Source organism: Equus quagga, chromosome 8, assembly GCF_021613505.1.
Source record: "Equus quagga isolate Etosha38 chromosome 8, UCLA_HA_Equagga_1.0, whole genome shotgun sequence".
Taxonomy (NCBI): Eukaryota; Metazoa; Chordata; class Mammalia; order Perissodactyla; family Equidae; genus Equus; species Equus quagga.
Genome location: NC_060274.1, coordinates 74,203,521 through 74,229,934, shown reverse-complemented (window position 1 = coordinate 74,229,934; position 26,414 = coordinate 74,203,521). Strand labels below are relative to the sequence as shown.

Genomic DNA, 26,414 nt, shown 5'->3' with positions numbered 1-26,414 from the left:
TTTCTAACTCTACGTTTGTCATACACTGGCAACCTCTTTAACATCTAGAAAGACTAGATGTTGTAAATTAGGACGCTTGTCTTTTACATACCCTATATACACAGCTAAGTAAAACAAAACGCACAGACATATGGGACAATGGTTAATCTTGGCTAACTATAAACATACTGGTATAAAGCCCTTTGTACTTTCTTCTCCTTCCTCCCCAAACCAGCACAAATATAACAGGTACTGCTCAGAGAGGTGGTTTGATCATTTTGATCAGTCCATTTCTAAAAGACAATATTTCATATGAATTTAACAAAAGGGTGTCTACAAAATGTGTTATTTTACTACCTCTACTTTTAACATACTTTGTGCACTTCTAAACATCTAGAAAGACCAGATGTTTCAAATAAGGACTTATATTTGTCCACTATATACACAGTAGTGTTGAATAAACTACACACACGTAGCAAGAGTTATATCTGAAGGCGTCTTCTACTTCGGACATTCTAATCTAGAATCCTTCATTTCTCCCAACTCCTCCTCTCTACCACCAACTCAGAGGGTGAGTACAGGCACATGTGTCACTTGGATGTGATTTTACAATTTCATTTCCAAAAGTCCTTTTCAGAAGACAGCCTTTTGATGAATTTTAACACAAAATGTACAAAATGTGTTAGTTTACTAACTCTACTTTTGTCATACATTGGCAACCTCTTTAATATCTAGAGACTAGATATTATAAAATTAGGACCCATTTGTCCAGTATATACACAATATATACAGAAAAGTTCAATGAAATGTGCATAACATATAGAGCAATAGATACGCAGGCACTTTCTAGTACACACTAACAAAACATCTTTTGCAATTTCTTCCCTCCCACCTCCCTCAACCCAACAAACAAGTACAGGGTATACTGTTCAGAGAGGTGCTTTAACAATTTCCAAAGACAGCATTTCCCCTCAGTTTTGAAAAGCTATTTATAAGAAGTGTTATTTTACTTACTCCTACTTTTAAAAAAATCAAGCACTTCTAAATATCTAGAAAGACTAGATACTTTATATAAGAACTTACTCGTCCACTATGTACACAGCACTATTAAATAAAATTGCACACACGTAACAATGGTTATAATCTGAGGTATTTCTAAATATGACCATTTTAGCCTGAACCATTCCCTCCCTCGCCTCCTCCTCTCCACAACCAATCCAGCGGACAAGTACAGGCATGAGTAATGCTGAGAGATGGTTGCACAAATTCCTATCTGAAAGTCATTCACAGAAGGCAACACAAAGTGAATTTCAACACAAAGCGGACAAAGTGTGCTAGTTTTACTAACCATTTTGTCATACACTGGCAACCTCTTTTAACATCTAGAGACTAGATGCTGTAAAATTAGGACTCATTTGTCCATTATATACATTATATACACAGCAAAACAAAATGCACATAACACACAAAAAATGGTTTTGTCTGAAAATGTCCAAGTATGCACACACTAGCACATTACCATTTGCAATTCTTTCCCTCCCACCTCCTCCAAACCACTGAGCAAGTATAAACAATAATATACTGTTCACAGAGAGGGCTTAACAATTCCATTTCCAAAAAGCAATATTTCCCATGAATTTTAGCAAAAAAATATTTACAAAGTGATATTTTACTACCTGTACATTTAACATACGTCGGGCACTTCTAAACATCTAGATGGACTAGATGTTTCAAATAAGGACTGAATTTGTCCACTATATACACAGCAGTCTTGACTAAACTGCACACATGGAGCAGAATCCGAAAGTCTTTGGAACGTGAACGTTCTAGCCCAAGACCAACCTTTCCCTTCTCTCCCTCTTCCACCAACCCAGTGGGCTAGAATGCTCAGATTTTCAGGAGACAATCTTTCCTAGGAATTTTAACACAAAACGTACAAAATGTATTAGTTTACTAACTCTATTTTTGTCATACATTGGCGACCTCTTTAACATCTAGAAAGACTACATGTTGTAAATTAGGACTCATTGGTCCCTTATATACGTTACACACACAGCAAAGCAAAACAAAATGCAGGAACATCAGGGACAATGGTTAATCCTGCTCACTATCAACACGCTGGCACAGAGCTCTCTGCACCTCCCCCCCCCCCCCCCCCCCGGAACCAGCGCACAAACACGACGTGCACTGTTCAAAGAGGCAGTCTGGCCCTTCCCCCAAAAGAAACAGTATTTCATAAGAATCTTAAAAAGATATTTACAAAATGTCTTTTTACTACCTCTACTTTTAACATCTATCAGGCACTTCAGAACATCTAGAAAGACTAGATATTGCAAAAAAGTACTTAGCACTATCAACCTCATATACAGTAGCGAGGAATAAAATGCACACACAAAACAATGTCATAAAATGAAAATGTCTTCCAAACATGACCACTCTGGCACCGAGCCTTCGTTTCTTCCTCCTCAAGGTCTTCCACGCCACGTCCTCTAACCCACTGCACAACCGTGCACGCGCGTCGCTCCTGCTGTCGCTTCCAGCGGTGGTCTAACAATTCCATTTCAAAAAGTCATTTCCGGAAGACATTTTTATGATGTTTTTGAAAACAAACGGGCATTTTACAAGACGTGTGATTTTCTAACTCTACTTTATCATACGTCGGCCACCTCTTCCCATCTAGAAGACCTAGATGTAGCAAAAGTTTTCTTTTGAAAGGTTGAGAGAAAAGTTGAGAGCAGCTTTTTCATATTATATACACAGGCCTTCCATAAACGGCCAGTAAATCTTCCCAAAGGGTGGCGGTCACTTCCCGTGGGCCAAACGTGGTCTTTTCCTACCACTTCTGTCTTGCAAGGTCAAGGTCTGACGGAACTGAAACCGAAAGCCCGAGGGCCCGCCGACCCTTCCACCGCCATCAACCGGGGCGCCTCACCTTCGGCCCGAAGGCCTTTGTCCGGTGTCGTCCGGACGAGGGGAGATCTCGTCCCACTGGGACAGAACAGTCACCGCCATGTCCCGGATCCGCGCGGCTCCAAGGCCTACGGGTGGCCGAGCCCGTGTCCAGCAGAGACGCCTAACGACGCTCCTCGGGGTTCGAACGGCCGCCATTCTTCTGCCCCGCCAGGCCCAACGGCTCGGCGGCCCGGCGGGGGGCTGCGCCATGGCCCGGCAAGGTTGGGCAGGGAGACCGGGCTCGGCAGAGTCCGGCCCCGAGAGGCCGCCGCCATTACGACTCGGAGGTGGGGGTGGGGCCAGAGGGTCACTCTTGCTTCAAGGTCGGCCGGCCCGCGAAAGCCGCGGCAGAGGCTCTGGGCTCTGCGGGACAGAGCCCCCTATGGCCCGGCCGCGGGCCCCCCAGCCCACCCCCTGGCCCCAGGCCGGAGGGCCCCGGTAGACAAGGCCATGGTCCGCTTCTCACCGCGCTCTCTGCCGGAACTCAAGTATCATTTTTTATATTCGTTTATTTTCCCTTCCAAAAAAGAGAGCAACTTGAACTTTATACTCTTATCTCCGGTACCATAAGCCAGCCTGGTCCAGAGTAGGACCACACATCTAGGAAATAACTGTTCACTGTCACTTTTCTTGTTCTCTCTCATTTAATCTTCACAACTCTGTAGGATGAACATTATCATCATTTCTACTTACGTTAATAACTTGTCTGGGGCTTCAGTGGCTACTGATCAGGTATTCGAACCCAGGCAACCTGGTCCTAGAGAAGGACAACTGGAGGCTGGGTGCAGAGGGCAAATGGCCCCATGATCATTGTTCCTCAAGTGACTCTTAAGTTGTTATGACAATTGTTAAGGCAATGACAAAAATGTTACAGGAATATGTGATTAAAATCAGGGGTTCCGCTGTGAAGTATGCAGTAAACGAGAAAATATTCCTTTCATGTTCTTGCTTTCCCTCCAAGCAGCACTGGAGAATCAGTTCCCCAACTGGCCCACAGTGGCCCACTCCTCCAGAAGTTAGAACCTGTCTAGTCTTCTTCTCCAGGGCCCCCACTCTTAACCACTGTGAATCCTGACTCCCTTAGTGGGAAAAACACAAAATTTGGGTTCAAAAGATCTAAGTTTGACACGAGGCTCTGTCACATACTGAGCTTGGGCAAGTCACTGAACTCAGTTTAATCTCAATTTAAAGTGGAGCAGGGGGCCGGCCAGGTGGCACAGCGGTGAAGTGTGCAGGTTCTGCTTTGGCGGCCCAGAGTTCACCAGTTCAGATCCAGGGTGCAGACACGGCACTGCTTGGCACGCCATGCTGTGGTAGGCGTCCCACGTATAAAGTAGAGCAAGATGGGCACAGATGTTAGCTCAGGGCCAGGTTTCCTCAGCAAAAAGAGGAAGATTGGTGGCAGATGTTAGCTCAGGGCTAATCTTCCTCAAAAAATAAAAAATAAAAAAATAAAATAAAGTGGAGTAGAGGGTAGCTTTCAAGGCAAGGTGTCAACTTCAGCCCACATTCTTCTCCTTCCACATTCACTCTCCTTTGAACATAGCAGGAAAAAAATTATACCTCCTTAGAAACTATAGAAAGGTATCCTTAGCCAAACTGAAAATTCAAGGAATCTGGATGAGATAGCACAGGCAAGACCAAAGTGAGAGGACTGATACACCCATAATTTAATATGTATAAAAGTACACCTTCAGGGGCATAAATGAAGGGACCCCTCCCCAGCAGGTCTGCAGTGAGGCCTGAAAATAAGTCTAAGTCATAGGATGGTGGGTGGGAGTAAATTTCAGTTCTGCTAGAGTTTCCAGGAAGTGCAATAAAACATGGCGTCTTCACAGAGTGGGGAGTCACAAAGGCACCCAGAGTGTAAATCTGGCAAAGACACTGTCTGAGGAAACTGAAGTCACCCCCAAGCTTTAATATCTGGCTGGACACACCTCTACAGAGACACCTTACCTTACATATATAAAAACAAGATCTGTAATCACCAACAGAGAACAATTTGAAGACAGAAAATAGATTTATAATTGAAAGTGTGACCGCTAACTTTTTTACTATAATGGAAACAGTGAATAATAAATTGGATATGACAAGAATCAAATCAGTTAGTTAGAAAGCAAACTTGAGGGAGCTGGCCCAGTGGCCGAGTGGTTAAGTTCGTGCGTTCAGCTTTGGTGACCCAGGGTTTTGTCAGTTCGGATCCTGGGCACCAACATGGCACCACTCATCAGGCCATGCTGACGTGGTGTCCCATATAGCAAAACCAGAGGCACTCACGACTCGAATATACAACTATGTACTGGGGGGCTTTGGGGAGAAGAAGAAGAAGAAGAAAATATAAGAAGATTGGCAACAGATGTTATCTTAGGTACCAATCTTAAAAAAAAAGAAAAGAAAGAAAACAAACTTGAGAAATTCAGGCCTCTGAGGAAGAGGCTAAAGAGATGAAAATCATATAGGACACATAGATCATAGTGTCAGAAATCCAATATACACAAAACAAGCTTTCCAGAAAGAAAAAGTTGAACAGAATGAACATCAATAACCAACTACATAATGCAATTAAAAAAATACAACACTTTTAGGAACCGAACTCAGACTTGGGTGTTTACATTAAACAAATTCATTGACTTTTAGGCAAAATTAAGGGGCAGAAATTTAAAATTTGTATTTTACAATACCTTGATTAAATTTTTTAATTTTAAGAGAGTCAGATCAGGGCTGGCCCGGTGGAGCAGCAGTTAAGTGCACACGTGCCGCTTTGGCGGCCCCGGGGTTCGCCAGTTCGGATCCCGGGTGCGGACATGGCACCACTTGGCAAGCCATGCTGTGGTAGGTGTCCCACATATAAAGTAGAGGAAGATGGGCATGGATGTTAGCTCAGGGCCAGTCTTCCTCAGCAAAAAGAGGAGGATTGGCAGCAGATGTTAGCTCAGAGCTAGTATTCCTCAAAAAAAGAAAAGAGAGAGGGTCAGAAGTATTGATAAAATGGCACCATTTTGTGTTAATAAAAAATACATAGGTAGATATATCCAGAGAGGATAGATAAACAGATAATAAATTAGATAGGTAGTAAATGGATAGGGACATGCTTGAACATAGAGAAAATATTTCTGGAAGAAGGCTCAAGAATTGATAATTATCGCCTCTAGGAAGGAGACCCATAGACTGGAAGATGGGTGGGGGAGAGAACTTTTACACTCTTGACATTTTTGTGTTGTTTATTTTTTATATATCCTCAATAAGCTACTGACCAACGGAAACAGACAGATGGACATACAAACACCCACACGCGTACAAAGTGGATGAGTAATCCTAACCCTAAATTCAATTATGACTTATGTGATCAATTAATCTTGTAAAAATATGTCACTACTTTTGAAAGAAATAACCCCTAGTGTGGAGTATCTTAAATTTTCTCAAGCTTACCAGGTAACCAAGCATCTGTGGGAAGAGTATCTTCTTCATTAAAAATAGTGTGGTCTACAGAGAAGTGCCAACTGAAGCTGATGACAATCCCACAGGTATTAACCATAAGGACAACTTTGAAGATGATTGCAGGCAATTTCATGAAAAAATAAATATAAGATCACATTGAAACAATAAAGATCAATAATATCAGAAAAATACCAGCGACCTGGTATCAGAAACAAGTACAGCTAAGAAACTGAGTAACATAAACATAAAAAAGAATTTTTTAAATTCTGCCATAATGTACATGAATTTTTAAGACTTTTACTTTTGAGAATAATGTTTAATAGAACTATTTGTAATCTATTATACAATAAATCCAATTTTGGCTGACATACATATTTCAAAATATTATTTTAAAAATTATATCATTCCAATGGCTTTTATTATCTCCTTTTACTCTCAAAGTTGTACTGGATTAGAGGGTACATTACGTGGTCACACTAGTGGGAGAAAACCAATGACACTGATCAGTTCAGACCCCACGGGACCTCATTTCACTACCTCTTAGATATTTGACTTCTTTCTCATTCTTATCTCATTATCATTAATAGAGATAATACGTGAGGAGTTTAACAAGGATGTCAGAATATTTTGAGATTTCTCTATAAACCACTACCCGTCAAGACCAAGGTGACAACTTTCCCACTCTCTGTAAAAGGAAAACTTAGGGATCACTGCCCGGCTGTTTCTTTGCATTATAAATTCTGGATTTCAAATTAAAATTGTAGGTCAAGTTTCTAAACCTTCAGCAGGAAGAATTCCACTTGACTAGCATGTCCCAAGCACATCTCCTCTGAGAATCCTATATAAGGAAGAAAGCACGATTAAACACACACACAAATCAGTGGCACAGTAAAAGAACCATACAACCTGGTTACATGAGGTTTCTCTCAGGATGACAAGAAAGGTTCAACTAGGAAAACTATAAATTTGCTGTAGGAGTCTCTCCTTATCCAACCAAGCTCTCCAGTGGCTGCCTGAAACCGTGGTTAGTACTGAATCCTAAATATGCTATGTTTTTCCTATACATACATACCTAAGATAAAGTTTAACTTATAAATTAGGCACAGTAAGAGATTAATGGCACTTTGGGGCCATTATTAAGTAAAATAAGGGTTACTTGAACACAAGCACTGTGATATTGTGACATTTGATCTGATAATGGAGGCTACTAAGTGACTAATGGGCAGTAGTGCATACAGCGTGAATACACTGGACAAAGGGATGTTTCACTTCGTGGGTAGGACAGGAGTGGAACAGCATGAGATTTTTTCACACTACTCAGAACAGCTTGTAATTTGAAACTTATGAATTGTTTATTTCTAGAATTTTCCTTTTAATATTTTTGGATCCTAGTTGACACAGTAACTGAAACCACAGAAAGTGAAACTGAGGATAAGGGAAGATTACTGCATATGAAATGAGAAAACTCATATACTCATCTTTATAGAACAAAATCCAACATTCTTGCTTTTAAGAGATGTAGTACAGGAACAACGGCCACCTTCTTAACATGGGAAATCAAACCACCCCTATGTCTCAAGTTAAAAATACTAGAATCATACTCTTCTTAAGGTCAGAAGCAAGACAACCATCACCCCCATTCTTTAGCAGTGCATTTGTTAATATATCAATTAATAAGAGAAAAAGAGAAAGGAAGGCATGGAGGGAAGGAGGGAAAGGAGCTGGGAGAAGAAGGGAGAGAAGAGGAGGGAGAGAGGAAGGAAGAAAATTTACTGAACAGTAGCCCAGATTAGGGATCAGCAACTGGATTTGCAGGTCATACAGTCCGTGTCACAGTACTCAACTTTGCTGTTATTGTGCAAGAGTAACCATAGACAATATGGAAGGAAATAAACATGGCTGCACTCCGTCCAGTAATCTCTATGGACACTGAAATTTGAATTTCGTGTAATTTTCACGTACCACAAAAGATTCTTCTTTTATTTTTTTTCCCAGCTATTTAAAAATCTAAAAACCATTCTTAGCTCCTGGGTTGTACAAAAAGAGGTGGGCTAGATTTGATGACCCTACCCTGGATCACTTTAACAGTAATTAACTCCAGGAAGTGGAACTTGGGATATGTGTGTGTGTGTGTGTGTGTGTGTGTGTGTTTTGGGGTGGGGTGCATAGGAAAAGGCAGTACTGGTAAAGGGAGAGAGAATTTTACTTTTTATTTTGACACAACGCTATACTTTAAAAGTGTTTTACCATAATCATGAATTCTAAAATTTTTAAATCTATTAGACAAATATAAACAAACTTATCTAATTGTCTGTTTTCCTATTTTTTCCATAGTAAGGGTTTTACAGAAGGACTGTAAAGAGCAATCAAATTATAAAAGTGTTGACTTTTACAACAGCATTTTCATTTTCTTCTCTCAGAAAAAAAGGACCTGCTTTCTCTAGCTGTTAATTACCTTCCTGTAAACAGAGTGACCCTTAGGAATTCTATTTGTGTTATAGCTTATCTGCAAGCCTCACTGAACTTTCATCACGAACAATGGAGCACACACAGCTCCTACATTTATACCAGGTTTGTTCTTCCTTTTTTTTTTTTTGATGTTGAACTCCAGCCAAACATTAATTACCTTGGGAAGTAAAAGGTAGAAAAGAAAAAAGCTCAAAGATGGTATTTGGCCTCATTTTATGAGGATACTCAATCTCATTTTAGAGAAAGGGAGAAGAGTTTTTTTTAGCGTGAGAAGCATGGGAACAAGACAGAAGTACAGAGTTGTTCAGACAAACCTGTTGGTGTAAGTTTGCAGGTGACCGTGCTCTTGTTTCCATGCAGGTGGGGCTGGAGGTCAGCGGGGTGTGTGTGTGTGTGTCTGCATATCTATAAATCCACACCCATTTTTAACCAGAAACATCCAGAATACACTTCCAGCAAGAGCACTGGCAAGTTCAGGTAAGCAAGCAAAATTTCCGGATTATTTAATCAGTGGTCAAGCTCTGCTATATTTAAATCAGCAATTTATCGCTATGCAAAAGTGAGGTCTTCAGGGAAGGGTGGGGAAAGTTCAGTTAAATTGTATTTTTCTTCTTTTAATGAACTGGATTTCTTTTGCTGGTTTTATACTTTTATTCTCTACTTATATTAATGATATTATAATAAACTGACATTTACCGAAAATGACCCTTTAAAAATTATGCTACCAGTAACTATTTTTCTTCCCTGTTTTTTTAAATTTTATTTTAAAATAGGAAATATTGCTATGTGATAGCTGAGTAAATGACTTAAATTACTTTTGAAAAGTAAAATGCTAGTGTCAGAGAATGCTAACTGGCCAATATTTATAACACGTAATTGTAGGCATTTGGTTATATGGCTCCTGGGTGCACTGTAAGCTGCTCCAGGGCCATAATTGTGTCATATTCATCTGTGTCCCCAAGTAGATTAACCATACATCTCTTATGAGAGGACCCTCAAGAGTTTGCATTCTATTTTACCAAGGAAAGCATTGTTTGTGCAAAAATAGCAATATATAAATGGATGGGCTTTGTCATAGAATATATTTAATACCTACTTTACAATTTATCAATGTAAACCGGAAAAATATTTTGATTTTTTAAGTAGAACAGTCTTTGACAGTAATACATAATAACTTGAAATTTGAAGGAAAAAATCGTTCCCACTCAATTCTAAACCTGGCAGCTTTAAAATAGGAAAATGGTGAAGTTGTACTTTATTTTAATATAGATTCCATCTACTTATCTCTGTCTCTACCATAGAGAATCTTTTCTGATACTTTCTCCAGATTAACTTTTCTCAACTCTTCTTCATATTCAGGAAAAATCTTAAGGCAATTAGGGACTCTTTTCCCCAGGAAAATGGACAGAGGCACATAAAATTTTAATACAATTGCAAGGTTTTTTGAACCTTCTGTAGCTCAGTCATAGACCTCCTAGAGCCCACTGGATCCAAGTTAAGACCCTGCCCTGGGTGGTTGCTTCCGTTTCTCCACGGCAACCTTCCACCTGATTGAGCCTGCGCTTCTCAGATTAGACTTTGTTCCAGATTCAGCTGTCCCCAACCTCTGCTAAAATCTACCCTTTCCTTGTTTCAGTCTCTAAGGTACAAGATGACCAGTCCTTAAGGTAAAAGATGGCATTCTGAAATGTTTTATGGTATTAATAAGTTATGGGAACTTAAATTGAGATCCTTATCAGGCACCACGGTTATTGTTTAACAAGGTTTTCAATGCTTGAACACAAAGAAATTCAAAAACGGATCCACTGCAGATTAGGGAGGGAAATAATTTAAATAGGGTCAACCTGGAGTGGCAACCGTTTTCAATCCAGACGGGGACTGAAGGGATACACCACTGGCAAAGGAAGATACTAGAATGAGAGGAATGAGGAAGTGTCCGGAGAAATCTAGACACTATTAACTCCTCCACCACCAAGTCTCTGCTCTCCTTCATGACTGTGGTTGCTGTAGGGCATATGTTGCCTATTACCATTGTGAGGCAGGAAATTATTTTAAGGAGGGTTTGTGTCCTATTAGTCTTTCAATTTTCCACAGTGCCTAGTACAGTTAAACACAGCAACTTCCGTGTTTGAGCAGAATCATCAAACAGTCACTCACTATTTTGATGGAGAATTCACTACTAAATAATGTTTATTTAGGAAAATGTTATTTAAAACATTTAAATTTAAAACATAAACATGAAAGATTTCTGTACATTGATCTCATATTTTGAGGTGATTTCAAAGCTGCATATGTCAACTATTTTCACGTGAGTTTTATATGCTACAAATGCTGTAACCGAATAACACCGCACAAGTACTAAATACTCCATGTAATGTATTTATCCAGTTGTTTAAGACAGCTCAGGTCCAACTCCAGACTTTTGATTATATCTTAACATACAGAGTGTAAGTGACAGCACGTTGAATTAAAAATCAATTTGAGCTCTAGCTAACTAAGGGAGAATGTCATTGCAGCAAGTCTGCTCCATTTTACACATATAATTAATTTATAAATAAACATAACTATATAATTTATAAATAAATGCAACAACAATCTAGTATAGTAACAACTATACTACATTTTTAAAAAGAGCTGGGTTGTAAACTGAAGGGAAAAAGAGTAAGGAACTGATGGAAGGATGAGAAAGATGAGTGACTATGGAGGAATTGAAGACCAAGAATGTTCCATATTCTATTTTTTCTCTGAATTCTATTTTAAGCAATATTTGTTTATGCCTAATCTTAACTTGGTATAGAGTTAAAATGTCATTTTAATCTATTAGATCAAGAAGGATCAAAAGGCAAAGAATATTTATGTATGCCAAAAGTCCCCTTTGCACTGCACTTAACAGTTGCAAGGCCTTTAATAACGTGATCTTGAGTTTCACTGCAGTGCTGTGAGCACAACAATGAAGTCGGAAGTGAGCTTCGGGTGCCCTGCTCCAGTTCTCTTTCACCTTCATTGTGCTGCTCCCAAGATGCCCAAGCTGTGGCTTTTCACCAAGTGCACATTTATTGAGTTGATTGCCCTTTCAAAATAAAACATGAATGAAAGTTCTAGGTAGTTCTACCATGTCATCTCACACAAGCACAGCAATCTATCAGCATAGGTTTGGTCTAACTCTTAACACATGTCTTAAGGACAGCCTGAAGTAACTTACTAGATTCTGAAAATTATTTTCTACCCTCTAGCTTCATTTGAATGATTCTCAAAAGACATGATGTTGCACTCGGCTTTGGTCTTCTGCCTCTTACTCATCACAGTTTCTTCCAACCTTGCCATTGCAATCAAAAAGGAAAAGAGACCTCCTCAGACGCTTTCAAGAGGTACTAGAATCTCATTTTATTTTCTAAACTCAGTCATTTGGATTGTTTTAAAGTTCCTAGTCTCTTACTCATAGTCTAGTTATAAAACACACTCAATTAACTGAATATTTTGTTGTGTACCACCTTAAAATAGGCAAAAAAAAACCCCAAAAAACCAGAAAGGACCAGTCAATGGTAAAGAGTGAAACAAACCAACTGAAAAACAATAGCAAGTTGCTGTATCTTTGTAAAAATAGTAGAAGTTTGGTTTGGATGCATATAACTTTGGTAACCAGAGTTCTAGAAAATAATATTAATTGGTATGTTGTAATGATGTCCTAAAGCCAATTAAGATCCCTCAAAATCTGCTCCAATTCCCTACCCTTTAGTTAGTCCGGCAAGAAATAATTCGGAATAATTTTATCCAAGGATCTCCAGAAAATTATACTTCATTCTACCCTCTGAGAATTTTGGTTAACCAAGTGTTTGCTATATTGACTCCAGAAAGCAGCTACAGTGGTTTTAGACATCATAATCTAGATTTGTCATTGGCTACATGTTTAGAAAACATTTCAATTTTGTAGTCACTGTTTTCCTTTGGCCTAAGAAACAAATACATCTTCATCTGTAAAGAAGCATTTCATTTAAAAAATTCTCAAGATTTGTTTCTGTAATAGAAATGGGAACAAAATCACTTATCTCCACACAGTTAATTCAAAACTTGTAGTGCAAACCATTACATCCTAGTGACCACTACTTGGGGTGGTAATGTAAATAGAGCAAACAAATGGAGACCAATTGTAGTATAATTTCAAATTCTAAAATATTGACTTTCTTTCCAAGTTCATTCATTCCTTAATAGATGTATTGAGCACCAGTCAATTACCCATCAATGTTCAATCAAGTTAATTTATTCTACTTCAGTTTAAAATCACAGAAACTATAAATCTAAAAAAACCCAATGTTTTTACAAAATAAATTAAAAGAGGAAAATATTTTAAGTATAATTTACCATGTATCTCCATATATAAACACAATAGTTATAAAACAATGAGCTCAGCAGCCTTCAAGTGCCTAAGACTGAACTAGTCGTGCTCTTAAAGACCCTCCAGGACGGAGTTAAACAGCATGCTATTAACATACCATAAGGCACCAACATTTTGTGTATTCACCTTTATTAAAACTTTTTGGTGAATTTTATGAAAAATATGCTCAATAGTGTGGTAAATTTTAAACAATTTGATGATTCTGCTACTTCAGTTATTTAGAAACTATTTTAATAGGGAAGATGACTGATGTTATCTGGGAACTCCATTATTAAGAATTGGTTTACATTCGGTTAAGCCTTTTACCATCTGCTGATAACTGGTAACATCCTAACTTCTTTTTGAATCAAAAGAACTGCCCAGCACCCAGCCCAGTGCCTGGCATATAATAGATGCTCAAAAACATATTGGATGAATAAAATCTCAGAAGACAAGCAAGCATAGCTAGAAATAGAATTATGGTAATGAACAGAGACCTTGAGGAGAGCTTAAACTCTGTACCACCTTTGGCCTACTGTGATTACGAGACCATGTGTATAACAAATAATTCTAATCCAATCTGGCTCCCCTACAAGGCCATGCATGCATTGTTTGAGAGCAGGGATTGTTCTGTCTTACCTTTGTACACCCAGTGCTACGTGAGGAAGGCATACAGCAGATGTTCCTTTAATGTTTGTGGGACTAAGTTGAACGGAAGCAAAGAATAGTAATTGTTCCCTTTGCTGACGTCCCAGCACTGAATGATATTTGCAACAGAATAGGGAAATTAAGTAGGAGCCCAGTAGGAGCTGGTTCTAAAATAACTCATTTAATGCAAAATGTGGTGTGAAGTTACTACGTGTGTTCAAGCAAAATTGTAAAGAAAACTTTTCAGGATTATTACAGATAGATGGGGTATTAAACTAACACAAGACGTCTTCAACTATTAAGATTCTGAAATCAGGCAGAAACAAAACAACAACACTGCTGGTAAGAGAGGAAAATAGTGCAACCCCTTGGAAACAATTTGGCAGCTCCTTAAATGATTAGATATAGAGCTACCATATGATCCAGCAACTCCACTCCTGGGTATATACCCAAGAGAAATTAAAACCTATATCCACACAAAAACTGATACACAAATGTTCATAGCAGCATTATTCGTAAATGCCAAGAAGTAGAAACAACCCAAATGTCCATCCCTGGATGAACAGATACATAAAATGTAGTATATTCATACAATGGAATATTTGGCCACGTAAAAAAGTGAAGTACTAACACCTGCCACAGCATGGATGCACCTTGAAAACATTATATTAAGTAAAAGCATCCAGTCACAAAAGAGCACACATTGTATGAGTCCACCTATATGAAATATCCAACAAGAAAGTCTACAGAGACAGAAGGCAGATTAGGTGTTTCTTAGGGCTGGAGGAGATAGATGGATTAGGGGGTGACAGCTAAAGGGTACAGGATTTCTTTTTGAAATGATGAAAGTGTTCTAAAATTGATTATGATGCCCAGCTCTAAATATGCAAAAAAAAAGTTACACTTTCCAAGGATGAATTGTATCGGTATGTGAATTATATTTTAATACAGCTGTTACCGAAAAACCAACAAGCAAAATCATGGAATTGTTTTTGTCTTGCTTCATAATTCTGCATCTTAATTCCTGGCCATCTTTTAGCCATGGTATCAAAACCAGAAACTGCAGTCTGACAATATGAAACATACAAGAAAATCTGAGTCCAAACTAGCCTGCAAATATTTATATTTTCAAATTAATTCAATCTCTCTCATCTGTAGACCAAGACATTTCCTAAAAACACTCTGCAGTATTTCTGAATGTGTTGTGCATTCTTCTCCTCAATGATCTCATTCTTTAATGTCTAATACACATTCCCAACTACTTATATCATTTCTTTAAAGGCTAGTGGGTTCTCTCTCTACTCGTTGCTTTCTATTTCCCTCTCCTCCACTCTTCTGGGTGCTTCCAAAATACCTGTATTTTATTGTGTCTCTCAACCATAAAATTCCCATACCAGTATTTTTTCCATGTCAGAACTCAAAGCAAAATTTGGAATTCCTTTTTTTCATGATGTATACTAACCTAGAAGTGTCTGCATGTCTTGGCACTCAAGATCCTAGCATACTGTACAGTCCAGTCCAAAATATTCCTGATAGATTTACAAAACGTGCGAAGATTAACTGTAACTTCCTCTTGTTTATTCTGAAAGCCAGAGCTCTTGCATGGTCCAGAGATGTCTTTGCAATTATCGGTAATCACAGCATTTGTTGAGCACTTACTGGGTTCAAGGCTATGCACCTTGAGGTTTGAAACACAGTCACCAAACCTCAGCACTATAATCTGAAAGGACACCACCTCTTTATAGCTGGTTATAATTACGTATCCTGTATACCATATGTCAGACAGCTGCTTGGTGGCTTAGTTAAATATCTGTCGACAGAGATCTGCTTATCACATGCCCATTTCAGAGCTCTTCTGTGAGGTAATGCATTGATTTCTTCTGTTTTAGGATGGGGTGATGACATTACTTGGGTACAGACTTATGAAGAAGGTCTCTTTCATATTCAAAAAAGGTAAAACACCTCTCAGTTAAATTTGACAGATCATATAGATTCCTCCCCATAGAGGAGCCCAAAACTAGCGCGTTAGCTTTTGAAACGATATCACAAGTATTTACTCTGCTATTCGATGCTCCTTAGACTAAGAGTTGCCATTAGAATGTTTTTGTAAACACGAACTCTAAATACCTTTGTATTAATTTCTTAATTACCCAAGCAAGCTTTTGAATATAAGTTGTATTAAAAAAACAGTCTGTAGGCATTACACAAGCTTAAATAGGAAACTGGTTTAGAGCAGCAGTTCTCAAGCCTGTCTGATCATCAGAACAATTCAGGAAGTTTTCTTTAACATTCGTATTTATAATCCATCAGTCAAGTACTTCCCAACTATCCCCTGCTAGGTGCCAGGCACTGCTCTATGCTCAGTGACCAAGAGTGATGTGATTCTTATCCTTAAAGAGCTACTAAATCTTTGGGTATGGAGCTGAGAAACTTGTACTTTTTTTTTTTTTTTTAAGATTGGCACCTGAGCTAACAACTGTTGCCAATCTTTTTTTTTCTTCTGCTTTTTCTTCCCAAAAGAAACTTGTATTTTTAAAAGCTCCCCAAGAACTTATCAAATATCTAAAGAACATTCAATTCCAGTACTCTTTTAAAGAACAAGATCCCAAATGAGAATTGAGTAAAACACTGTCTCAAAACTGGACAAGTATTGCCAAAAAAAGTCTGTAGAATAATCTCATTTCCAAATAGGAATGTAACAAACAAACAACATATTGGCAAAGAGCACCAGCAGAGCATTTAAAGAATACACCCCAATAAAGTGAGACTTAGTCTGGGAATAGCCAGCCCTGATGCTCTAGTGGTTAAGATGCAGTGTTCTCACCTCCACAGCCCAGGCTTGTTTCCCCATCCATCTGTCGGTTGTCGTACTGTGGCGGCTCTATGTTGCTGTGATGCTGAAAGCTACGCCATCAGTATTTCAAATACCAGCAGGGTCACCCATGGTAGACAGGTTTCAGTGGAGCTTCCAGACTAAGACAGACTAGGAAGAAGGACCTGGCCACCCATTTCCAAAGAAATGGGCTGTGAAAACCCTATGAATAGCCACAGAGCATTGTCTGATATAGACCCGGAAGGTAAGAGGACAGCACAAAAAGGACCAGACAAAACTCCACTGTGCTGTACACAGGGTCCAGGGTCTCCAAGAGTTGGAATCCACTTGATGGCGCTAACAACAAAGTCTTGGAATGCCAAGAAGATTCAAGATTAAGAAATCTAATAATTAAATTGAATATTTATAAGAAGACAAGTCATAGAAGTATCTATCTCCATAAATGCTGAAAAAGCATTTAATAGAATGCAAAATCTACATGTGAATTTTAAAACAACTTTTATTTAACAATATTATTTTTTTTTTTGAGGAAGATTAGCCTAAGCTAACATTTGCCACCAATCCTCCTCTTTTTGCTGAGGAAGACTGGCCCTGAGCTAACATCCATGCCCATCTTCCTCTACTTTATATGTAGGATGCCTGCCACAGCATGGCTTGATTAGTGGTGCATAGGTCTGCCCTCAGGATCCAAACCAGTGAACCCTGGGCCACCAAAGCAGAGCGTGCAAGCTCAACTGCTATGCCACCAGGCCAGCCCCAACAATATTAAGTTTTTTTCGTTTATCCTAAGAAGGAAATATCCATTCCCTCAAAAAAGCCAACATCACGCTTAGTGGGAAAACAAACAGAAGTATCCCATTGAAGTCTGGATAAGACAAGAACGTCTACAATCACTGCAATTATTAATGTTGTCCTGGAGGTAGTAACCAATGCAATTCGATGAGAAAAATTAAAAGTACAAAACTCGGAAGGGAGAAGGTAAAATATCTTTATTTGTAGATGTGTACGTGAAAAACTGATCGTCAACTGAAAGCACTCAGAAAAATGAAGAGTCAGTTAAAGTCGATGAGAACAAATTAATATATAGAAATCAGTAGCATTTATACACAGAAAAAAAAGTGGCCAAAGGAACTTACAAAATACCTCATTTAAAATAGCAACAAAAAAGATAAAATATCCCAGGATAAACTTGACAGAAAATACACAAAATCTACATGAACCCAAAGGTACTACTGAGGAAAAAAATTAAAAAGCAATGAAAAGATCTATTGTGTTCTTGGTAGGGAAGACTCAACATCATAAAAATGTCAGTTCTCTCCACATTTAAAAAAATTATAAGACAATTAAAATAAATTGATAGAATTTTTTTTTAAAAGATGATTTCAGAGTTGAATTGAGAAAGACAAGTAGTAACATTCTGAAAAGAAATTAGTGGGGATTAGCCCTTAATTGCTATAAAACATTTGGCAAAACTACAATAAAACAACATGTTACTGGTAAATGAATCAGATGGAGAGTATAGAAATAAAAATGGAGACTATAGAAAATTTTACACAATAAAGTAGTGTTTTAAATCAGGGGTTGAACAGACAGAGTATGTAAAATAATTAGTGTTAGAGAGAAGTTGGTAGCCATTTGGAAAACAATTTGGATCCATTCCTCACATTTTATATTACAACAAATTACAAAGATTTAATATTAAAAATGAAACCATTAAGGAACTAAAAGATATTGCAAATTTTATTTCTATAAATTCTTGAAGTAGGGAAGACCTGATACTAGGGTGAGGCAAGAGGAGAACCTAGGATACAAAAATAAACTTTTTGCACCCTAGATGCTCCTCTTGCCTCACCCTACTCCTGTCCTTTACGCTTGAGAATGGCCAAAGAAAAATCCTAAAAGAAACAATATTTTTGACTACATGAATTCTTTGCATAAGCAAAACCTTGTCATAAACAAAGGAAAAAGACAAAAACAAAACAAACCCCAGAAAACTAGAGCACAATAATACAAGGGTGAGTTTCTCTAATATACAAAGTACTCATATCAATTAATAAGAGGTCAACAAGTCGACAGAAGAAAACGAACAGATGATATGAAAGTTCACAGAATAGAGAAAAAAGGTAATTTAAACATTTGAGTGACTATTTTTCCAGCTTTATTGAGATATAATTGACATGTAACATTGTGTAAGTTTAAGGTGTGCAACATGATGATCTGATATATGTAGATATTGCAAAATGATCACTACCGTAATTAACACATCCATCACCTCACAATTACCATTTTGTTTTTGTTGTGATAACTTTTTAAGATCTACTCTCTTAGCAACTTTCAAGTGTACAGTAGAGTATGGTTACTGTAGTCACCGTGCTGTACACTGTAGCCCCAGAACTTATTCACCTTATCACTGGAAGTTTGTGCCCCTTGACCATCTTCACTGATTTCATCGCCCTGCCCCTGGAAACCACCAATCCTACCAACCTACTCTTCATTTCTATGAGTTTGGGTTTTTTTTAGATTCCACATATAAGTGAGCTTATCAAGTTTTTGTCTTTCTCTAACTTGTTTCACTCAGCATAATGCGCTCATGTTTCATCCATGTTGTCACAAATGTGTTGACAGACACTTAGGCTATTTCCATGTCTTGCCTCTTGTGAATAATGCTGCAGTGAAAGTGGGAGTGCAGATATCTCTTCGAGATAGTGATTTTATTTCCTTCAGATATATATCCAGAAGTAGAATTGCCGGATCATATAGTAACTATTTTTTATAAGAAAGTAAAACCACATTAACTTCCCTCTTTTCACCTGTTGGATGAAAGAATTAAAAGTCTGATAAGCAGTTTTCGTGAGAGTAGAGCAAACAGTTGCCTCTTACATTACCATATGCTTCTATGAAAAGTATACATATCAAAATTATAAATACACATACTCTTTACCCAGAAATTCCACTTTTGGAAATTTATTTACAAATATACCCACTGGTGTGCAAAATCGTATATAAATAACATCATCAAAGCGGTGTTTGTAAATGTTTGGAAATAATCTAAACACAAAAAACTGGAAACAATTTAAATAGCTATCTTCAGGGGACCAGTTAAATAAATTAAAGAATATCCATATAATGGAATATTATACAGAAGCACAAGGGAATGATATCCAAGATTTACCATTATGTTAAAAAAGCAAAATGCAAATACACGTGTATAGTGTGCTAGTATTTATACTTTTTAAAATGAAAGGAATATGCACTTACACATATACATACACATGGACATATACATTTACATATTCATAAACATGCATTTACATAAATATAGACATATTCGTATGCTCATTCCTATATCTAAACATATACATAAATGCATGCATGTACATATACATATTTGGGTATGTGATCTGAGAACCTCTGGAAAGAAACATAAGAAATGGTAATACTGCTTACTTCTGGAAGGCAGGAGTAGGAAGAAGAATTTTTATATTTTTAACTTTTGAATTTTAAATCATCTGAATTTGTAACCTATTTTAAAAGAAAAAATGTAGAATTTTAAAAGATAATTCACCAAATGATGCTGATAAGCAGCTGGGCTTGGCAGACTCTGGTTTTAGAGAATCTCAGAAGTACAGCTACCTTCTCAATTCAAGTTTCTCACCATCTAATGTGCTAGTTCATGAGATTTTACACCAGGGATCCTCTGTTTTAATCCGATCTGCAAGCTAAGAATGATTTTTACATTTTTTAATTTTAATAAAAATCAAAAGAATAATATTTTGTGACACATTAAAGTTACATGAAACTCAAGTTTCAATGCTCACAAGTCAAGTTCTACTGTAGCACAGCCACGCTCATTTGTTGCATTAGTGTCCATGGCTGCTTTTGCGCAATAATGGCAGAGTTGAGTTGTTGCAAATGAGACCACATGGCCTGCAAAACTTCAAATATTTACCATTTGCCTCTTTGCTGAAAAAAATTTTTAGCCCTTTTTTAGACATCCTTTTTTAAGACTTCAGTGTCTGCTAGAAACAGAAGCACTTCTTGCTTGTCCTGAAACAGAATAGTGTCCTGATTTGAATGTCTGAACAAGCCTTTCAAAGCTGAACTGTTAAGACGGAGTATTCTGTGGTCTTGATAAATTCTTCCTTGGACTCCATTTGCCCAGAAATCTGGTGCTGAAATTAGTTTTCCAAGAGTCTTTGGAAAGACATCAACATCTCTCCCTATACATAGCTGTTCTTGGTTCCAGCTGTTGTGCATGTGCTGGGAAGAAATGGGAGCAGTTCAGGAAATCAGAATGACTCATGCCCTAAACTGTTCTGTGTCTCAGGACACCGCTACCTCCCTAAGCTCAGGCAGAGTCATCTAGTAGAAAGATGACTACTTGATGCTTGGGAGGTCCAAGCTCTATACTTGCCTCTAAAAATGTCAATAAACATTTTTAGGCTTAGTTTTGTACTAATAAAAAGAGAGAATGATATTTTATTCATCAGATCTGCGTTTTCACCAATAAATTTGAAGTTGTTGGCATATAGCCTTCTATGTCATAAATCTTAAAAGGTAAGTTGTAGGATTTACTCTCACCTAAAATTTACTTATATTCCAAGTTTGAGGATTAAAATTATTATCAATTCAAAGTTTGACACTTGAGACTAAAGTAAAAAAATATGGTTATTCAATGACAAGTATTTTATATGATTACCTCTGTTTTTTAAAAGATTTATGCTTAATACGTATACACTAGTCTATCTCCTTTTGTACCCAGCATCCTCTCAAAATTAAGGAAACATTTTTTAAAACATCCTATGTATCCAAATCATAATTCTTTTTATCCTTCACTGTAGTTAATATTCTAATTTTTCTCCTACTTGAAAGAGCAGGGAAGTCGATCAGCTACCATAAAAACTTTTTTTAGAGAGTTAAAATCAAAATGACACTGAGGGGGTCGGCCCCATGGCTGAGTGGTTAAGTTCACGTGCTCTGCTTCTGGCAGCCCAGGCTTCGGATCCTGGGCGTGAACATGGCACCGCTCGTCATGCCATGCTGAGGTGGCATCCCACATGCCACAACTAGAAGGACCCACAACTAAAATATACAACTATGTACTGGAGGGCTTTGGGGAGGAAAAAAAAAAAGATTATCAACAGTTGTTAGCTCAGGTGCCAATCTACAAAAAAAAAGACACTGAAAAATACACAGATACGGAACTCTCACTGAGATGGTTTGTACGTTGCGAGTTGTTACAAGAATGAAAGGATGTGAAAATAGTCAAATATTAATAGCTGTTTTTGTAAAAACTGGAAAACAATTTTTAAAAAATCTTTAAAAAATTTGACTGTCCTGAAATCGGATACCACATGTTCATCAGAGATAAATATCTTATTCATAATATCCTTTCATCTCTGGAGACAAAATTGATTTTTCTTTTTCTAACTGCACTATGGTGTACATAAGAATCACGTGGTGAACTTGTCAAGCTACAGATTTTTGGAGCCCGGCTCCGAAGATTCTGATTGAGTGGGCCTGGGATGGATCCTGAGAATTTACACTTCTAATGAGCTGCTTGGTGATGCCCATGCTCCCAGTTCTGGGGCTGTGTTTTGAATAACATTGCCATAGACTACTTTACTATGATTTATCAATCTGAGATTTTTACTTTGTCCTGTCGAAAGTACTAAAACTTTCAATCTAATTTCACTGTACATTTCTACTCAAAGTTAATTGCCTGACTTAATTCCACACTCTCTCTGTTTAGTAACAAGCCATTGATGGTTATTCATCACTTGGAGGATTGTCAATACTCCCAAGGTAATGTTAGCTCCTGAGATCTTATTGTATTTCCAGTATGAAGTAGGAAATGGACCTGGTAAGAATTGTTAAGAAAGCACTTAGCAAATCCCATTAAAAAAACACACACACACAACTGCCAGAGTACCACCATTTTATAAAGCACCACCATTTTACAAGACTACAAGTGATTGCTCATGATCTATTAAACATTTATATTTAAATGTCCTTTAAGATTTTATATCCCTCTTTCTCCCACACACACCAAAAAAAGGTGGGAAACCTTGCTGAAAGAAGATGTTGTTTTAACCAATGAGTCAAAGAGTTAGATGAAATTGTAAAACTGGTGGCTTTATTAAGTGATTATCCCTTGATATCTTTGTGGACAGACCCTGTCCCTCATTGCTTCCCAATGAGAGACAAAGTGGCAACGGGCCAATGAACTATTTACGTCCAAGTTACAGATGCAAACAAATGCAAAGCACTAGCTTTATTTTACTATGTGCTATTGAAGGCATCTTTATCCTTAAAACTAACTGGTGTTATGTTTTCCCCCACAGCACTAAAAAAAGTGTTTGCCCAAGATAAAGAAATACAAGAAATGGCTCAGAATAATTTCATCATGCTGAATCTCATGGTACAAAAACCTCTACAATGTTTTCTTAACATCACAATTCAATGGAAAGTTTGCATTTCTTTTTTTTTTCTATTTTTAAGATACAAAGAGTTAAAGTTTTGGTAGATATAGAAATGTTATATAGAATTGTAAGAGGCCAAAATATACAATTTACTGAAAACCTTGTTCACATACAATACTCCTGAAATTAACTGTCAAAACCAGTCCAGTCACATTCATTTTTTTCTTCTGTGCTAGCATGAGACCACTGATAAGAATTTATCACCTGATGGACAATATGTGCCTAGAATCATGTTTGTGGGTATGTGTATAATCTTATTTCACCTGATTGACAAAATTAATTCGTAGTATTCTTGCTTTCATTTATTTTAAAATGTTAGTTCAAGTACTATTCTTTCTGAAGGTAAGTCATTAGTAACCCTGTTAATAACAGTTCTTGTTAGTTCTACAGTCAAAGTTCACCATATCTATAATTTGTAAATTTTAGATTTTTAAAAACATATGCTATTAAATCAATATCCAAACGTACTTTCAGTACAGTTCCCCAGACTGTATTGACAGAGAGCTATGACACACTAAAATGAGAATTCAGGTTAACTCAGGGATTCCCATGTATGAAAACTTATTTTGGGGCCAGCTCTGGTGGTCTAGTGGTTAAGTTCAGTGCACTCCACTTCGGTGGCCCAGGCCTGGTTCCCGGGCACAGACCTACACCACTCTGTTAGCGGCTTTGCTATGCTGGCAGCTCACATACTAAAAAATAGAGGAAGATTGGCACAGATGTTAGCTCTAGGCGAATCTTCCTCAGGAAAAAAACCAAAACCAAAAACACTGATTTCGATATAAGTTTGCTTAACATTTGTTTTAGAATAAGAGGCAAAAATGATTTTAAGGACATTTTAAGTAATACGTCAGTGACATTTTCTTCTTGGCAGATCCTTCTTTAACAGTCAGAGCTGATTTAACTGGAAGATACTCTAACAGATTGTATACATATGAACCTCAGGATTTACCAGTATGTAAGTATTCACAACTTGTCTTGAACAGTGGTTCTAGCTGACACTTGTCTGTCAGAGGGGTCAGTGATGCCCCATGTCAGTGCTGTCCCTACATCAGAGTCACTGGGGTTGGCAGTGGTGGTAGTGGCCAAAATGCAGACTCTTAGCTCCCACCAAAGTGAAAACTTCTGGGGCACCTTGGAATCTCTATTTTAACAGGAATGTCTAATAGTTCCTATGGTCACTAAATTTCGAGACCACCAAAAAGAATAGAGTATACATTTAAGTTTAACAAACCTCAAGAGAGCCAGTCCATTCTTCTGATGTTAAAGATCACATGAGATTTCCTCAAACTAATAATTCAATCTTTTTGTCCTCTTTACTGCCTATAAGCAAGGAGATACAGTCTGACTTGAGAATTTAATCTATTTTTTCCACCATTCACTATCAATTATCTTTAATAAGATAACTATGCCTGTCAGATCCAGCGACACAAAATGATCAGTTAAAAAAAACTCTCAAAATCTGTCCGATAAATTAACATAAAGAAAGTTGATCAACCAGCTCTGAATGGTCCAATCCCTAATTTACATGTACACCTTTAGCATATATTCTTTAATGTTGCAGATAAATTTCCATGTTTTCATAGCTATTCATTTAAATGGTTGAATTTTAGATTCGGGGGTTAATAGATTCTAACATTTGATGCTTTCCTTTACTACTAGAACAACATTTTTTACTTTTATTTCAGTGATAGAAAACATGAAGAAAGCATTAAAACTTATTCAATCAGAGTTATAAAGGATGACCTCTAAGAGGTCAAGTGTCATGAAGAAAATCTTCCGGTTAACTGACTAATACTACATGTGCAAGTATATGGATTTTGTAGCGTTACCATTTAGATTTTTAGGGTTTGTAATATTCTTATGCAAGTAAAATGTTTCAATAAATGTTAAAACCTGAGCCTGATGATGTCATAGCTTCATTTTTTCCTGTCTCAGTAGTAAAAAAAAAAAAAAAAGAAGATTGTCATCAGCTGAGAGTTATGGTGGAGACAGGAAGACCCAAGAAGAGGTGTCTGCACTGGTCATCTCTATTTTCTCACCTCTCACTCACTTCACCCAGTAATCTAATCTGAATTCTGCCTCCTCAGCTCTATGGAATCTGTGAGTACAGGTCATAAACGATCTGCACGTTGCCAAAGCAAATGGGTGCATCTCGGTCCACTTATTTGAACATTTAGCAGCATATTTCAGAGTTAACCATTTACTTCCTTTCTTCCTTTAAATTAAAGACATTTAACAACTAATTACAATAAATTAAAAATATAGTTTGAAAATTCAACTACATGTTTCCCTTAATTATTGGGTGGATATTGAATACTTTTAACAATTTTAAGAAAAATCTAACTGCCATGGGGAGATTGGAGAACTTCTCCAATTAACTGTAGGAGAGGATTATATCCATTCTGAAATTATCAAACCTCCAACCATCAACTCAATTATTCACAAGGAGCTTCTGGAAGATCAGTTTCATGTCATATCTGTTTAAGTAACACAAAAAATAATTCTAATTCTTTATGGAAAAAATATCATAATCAGCTGGGAGCACTTCTAATTGCTCATGGAAATCCCATAATCAGCTGGGAGTAATTCTCAGAAGGGAGAAATGTTTCAGATGGCCAGAAATTTACCTAACCCGTAGAATTCTATTGCATTTAAATTGTTTGAGAAATAAAAGTACACTTTTATGAGAGATATGTAATATCTATGATACAGATATCTGATTAATTCCAATGTTTTGTGAGGCAGAGAAAGAAAGATTTCTTCCAGGTTTTATTTGATCACTATTCTGAACATTTTAAGCAGACTTTTAGTAACTGATCTATTTGAATATAAGTAGATTACATGACCATCAGTACCAGGTATCCATGTGTCCTATTTACAAATGAATATTAAATACTCTGTTTTTAAAAAATTTTAAGTCAAAGTCTGGAGTTGACTCTTTTACATAAATGCTAGAAGACCAAAGTGCACTGGCATTCTCTTATTTAATAATTTAATGTTGAAGATTAAAGTAATATAGCTGATTTCATTGTTGCATAAAGAGTGCAGAGGCAGAATACGTCAGTGGCATTTGCAGTGAACTAAGAGATCAGTTGACTGACTATTTGGTTACTGTTTTAAGAACTGATAAATAAAATATGCACTTATTTTTCTTCAATTAGTGTAAAAGTTACTAAATAAATTGATTATTCCTTATCATAAGAATGTATGTGCCTTTGTATTTTAATATACATATATA

At 37.2% G+C, this 26,414-nt stretch overlaps 1 protein-coding gene and 1 long non-coding RNA gene across 3 annotated transcripts; one reads left to right on the top strand and one right to left on the bottom strand.

Annotated features, from left to right (window-relative positions):
- Positions 1-5,839: 5,839 nt before the first annotated feature.
- LOC124244070 (uncharacterized) lies at positions 5,840-9,177 on the bottom strand. The gene is made up of 4 exons (XR_006889881.1): positions 9,153-9,177; positions 7,149-7,207; positions 6,361-6,474; positions 5,840-5,878 (listed from the first exon to the last, which is right to left on the bottom strand). It is a non-coding gene; the product is annotated as an uncharacterized LOC124244070 (long non-coding RNA).
- On the top strand, positions 8,921-25,066 carry AGR3 (anterior gradient 3, protein disulphide isomerase family member). 2 transcript variants are annotated; one of them, XM_046670345.1, is made up of 9 exons: positions 8,921-8,940; positions 9,199-9,315; positions 12,072-12,206; positions 15,748-15,811; positions 22,444-22,496; positions 23,036-23,112; positions 23,350-23,413; positions 24,048-24,131; positions 24,862-25,066. In XM_046670345.1, exons 3-9 carry the CDS (start codon positions 12,098-12,100, stop codon positions 24,909-24,911), a joined length of 501 nt encoding a protein of 166 aa, XP_046526301.1. In that variant the 5' UTR covers positions 8,921-8,940; positions 9,199-9,315; positions 12,072-12,097; the 3' UTR covers positions 24,912-25,066. The 2 variants fall into 2 exon arrangements, with proteins under 2 accessions (XP_046526301.1, XP_046526303.1); XM_046670347.1 differs by lacking the exon at positions 8,921-8,940 and adding an exon at positions 10,475-10,505 and having other exon boundaries at positions 9,237-9,315.
- The last annotated feature ends 1,348 nt before the right edge of the window (positions 25,067-26,414 follow it).